Source organism: Salvia splendens, chromosome 6, assembly GCF_004379255.2.
Source record: "Salvia splendens isolate huo1 chromosome 6, SspV2, whole genome shotgun sequence".
Lineage (NCBI taxonomy): Eukaryota > Viridiplantae > Streptophyta > Magnoliopsida > Lamiales > Lamiaceae > Salvia > Salvia splendens.
The window spans coordinates 26,829,704-26,832,392 of record NC_056037.1 but is presented as its reverse complement, the minus strand read 5'-3'; the positions used below and the strand labels follow the sequence as shown (position 1 = coordinate 26,832,392).

The 2,689-nt window shown below is 35.8% G+C and overlaps 1 protein-coding gene across 1 annotated transcript; it reads left to right on the top strand.

Annotated features, from left to right (window-relative positions):
- The first annotated feature begins 1,797 nt into the window (after nt 1–1,797).
- On the top strand, nt 1,798–2,469 carry LOC121809038. The gene has a single exon (XM_042209589.1). The coding sequence runs from the start codon at nt 1,798–1,800 to the stop codon at nt 2,467–2,469; it is 672 nt and encodes a 223-aa protein (XP_042065523.1).
- Nucleotides 2,470–2,689: the final 220 nt, after the last annotated feature.

Genomic DNA, 2,689 nt, shown 5'->3' with positions numbered 1-2,689 from the left:
AGCCGAAAGGCGTTGCTGGCTGTTCTACATGCCGAGAGCAGCGTCGGCGATTCCCGTGATCGCTAACTGACGCAGACGGCTGCTGGTTGTGTTGTTCCAGCTGAGAGCAGCCTGTTGCAAGCGGAGTTGACGGGTGTTTTGGTACTGCTGACTGAGTTTTCTCGGGCGAGGGCGGCACCAAGGCAGGCTGGCCGACGATCAGTTTCTATCTCCGTCGGAGGCTACTGCTGGACGTGTACTGCTGGACGTGTTTTCACGTCTGAGAGCAGTGCTGAGTGAGCCGAAAAATCCGAATTTTGAAACTGATTCTGTTTTGGTTGTTACGTGAATTAAGCATCATGCGTGATACGTATTTAAATATGTTATCTGTTTGTGTTTACGTGAATTGTGCAATCACCTTATTCAAATTGTGCATCACATTTTTTTATCATTATGTGAGTAAAGGAATTAAGTTTATACAAATATGTATTACGTGATATTTGTTTACATATTTTGTGAACAAGTTTGTGAACAAGTATGTTTATTGCGTAAATAATGATTGGGACTATATGTCCCACCTTAAATTAATTTTTAGCATTTTTGGATATTGTTGTCTAAAATTAAAATTAATTTATTATATGGAATATCATGAAATACATTTCATTTGATTTAATATAGGTTTGAATTTTAATCTATATCTTCGGGATTTTGATAGATTATATCTATCTAGATATATCCTAGTTAGATTAGACTTGGTTGTTCAAATAAATCCTATAAATCTAGGATTCCATATTTTTTATGGAAGAAATAAATTGGAATTTAATGTAGATTATGTCCATAATATATACTTATCAGGATATAGATAGGTTTGAATTATAATCCTTATCTATAAGATATTGATAAATTTCATTTATCTAGAATATATCTTAAGATGATTTGGATTAGTATTTTTCAATTAAATTCTATTATATCTAGATTTCCTAAACCTAATGGAACAGGATAAGTATTATAATTAATATTATTATTATTATTTAATAATAATCGATTAATATTAATTAAAGAAAATATTTGATTAATTATTTTTAATTTATTAATTATTAATTAATCAATTTATTTAATTATCTTAGTTTAATTTCATGGATTTAATAGAACTACCTATTAATTCGAAATTAATATAAGTGAACTTTCTGCCTAATTCACCTAAGTGATAATTAAAAGAAAAATCATACCTTAAAATAACTAAGCGATAATTACGATCCCTGTCGTATATGGTCTCCAAAGAATTAGTCTATGTATGAAGCAGTTTCTAATATTAACGCGACTCACCTTAGTGGGAGCCTTAATCCTAAGAAATAGCAAGTTCATTGGTTAGACTTCTCGAAATAAAGTTCAATTTTATCTAGACGTGATTTCCAATATTATCGCGACCCACCTTAGTGGGAGCTTTAATCCTAAGAAATTGCAGAGTTTAGAAGAATAAATTAACTTGTGAGATAACTTTAGAATTTTGTTTGTGGCTTGCGACCTTCCCTAGAAGGAGTATCAATACGGAAACGAAATACTTGGGGTGAATATTCAATTGTACAGGCTTAGGCAACGTTTGGCGGCCATGCCACCTTAGTGGTCTCTGGACTATTCGTCGATATTGTGACCAGAATTTTGTTAAATATGAATCGTTTACTTGACCTCCCTAGAGGCGTACTTAATTCTATTTAACTGTTGTGAGAATCTAAACTGTTTTAATGGTTTTTACTCTTTAGAATCTTACATAATTTGTAACAATAAGCTATTCATTTTCTCAGCTAAATCCATATCAAGATGTCGTTCAATCCTCTTTCCGCCATTCTCAAAGAACACAAACTCGAAGGTCATAACTATATCATATGGAAACAAAACTTGGATATCGTTCTCACTGCCGAAGAGTACAAATATGTGCTCACTACTGAATGTCCACCTAAACCTGCTGCAAATGCTTCTACAGCAGTGAAAGAAACATACAGAAAGTGGTGTAAAGCAAATGAGATGGCGAAGTGCTACATGTTGGCTTCTATGTCAACAGTACTTCAACATCAGCATCAACGCATGAACACTGCTACTGAGATTATGAACAATCTTAATAACCTTTTTGGTACTCAGAATCGAGCGTCTAAATCTTTAGCCTTTCGAAGCATCATGACTAAGGTTATGAAGGAGGGCACATCTGTGAGGGACCATGTCCTCGAAATGACGAGCCACCTCAATAAAATTGAGGTTTTGGGAGGGATCATTGATACCGAGTCCCAAGTAACTATAATCCTTCAGAGTTTGCCAGCTAGCTATCAGCAGTTCAAGCTCAATTTCGAGATGAACAAGAGGGCTTACACCCTAGCTGAACTGTTGACTGAGTTGCAGTCAACGGAGGATCTTATGGTCCAGACAAAGGCTGCTATGATTAGTTCTAGGCCGTCTTCCTCAGGCTCTAAGCCAGGTAGGGGGAAGAAGAAAGCCTAGAATATTGTAGCACCAAAGATAGCTAAGGGCAAAAAGAAACGGGTGAACACGAACAAGAAGCAAAGTGGCAAGTGTTTCAAATGTGGCGAAAAGGGGCATTGGAAGCCGGATTGTCCTAAAAAGGCCAATGGTTCAGGTATGCACCAAGCTTTCGTTGTTGAATCATGTTTAGCAGTTGTATCTACTCAGCAATGGATGGTTGATACTGGAGTTACTGATC

Coding starts and splice junctions, on each gene's coding strand:
- LOC121809038 (XM_042209589.1), top strand. CDS start 1,798: ATGTCGTTCAATCCTCTTTCCGCCATTCTCAAAGAACACAAACTCGAA.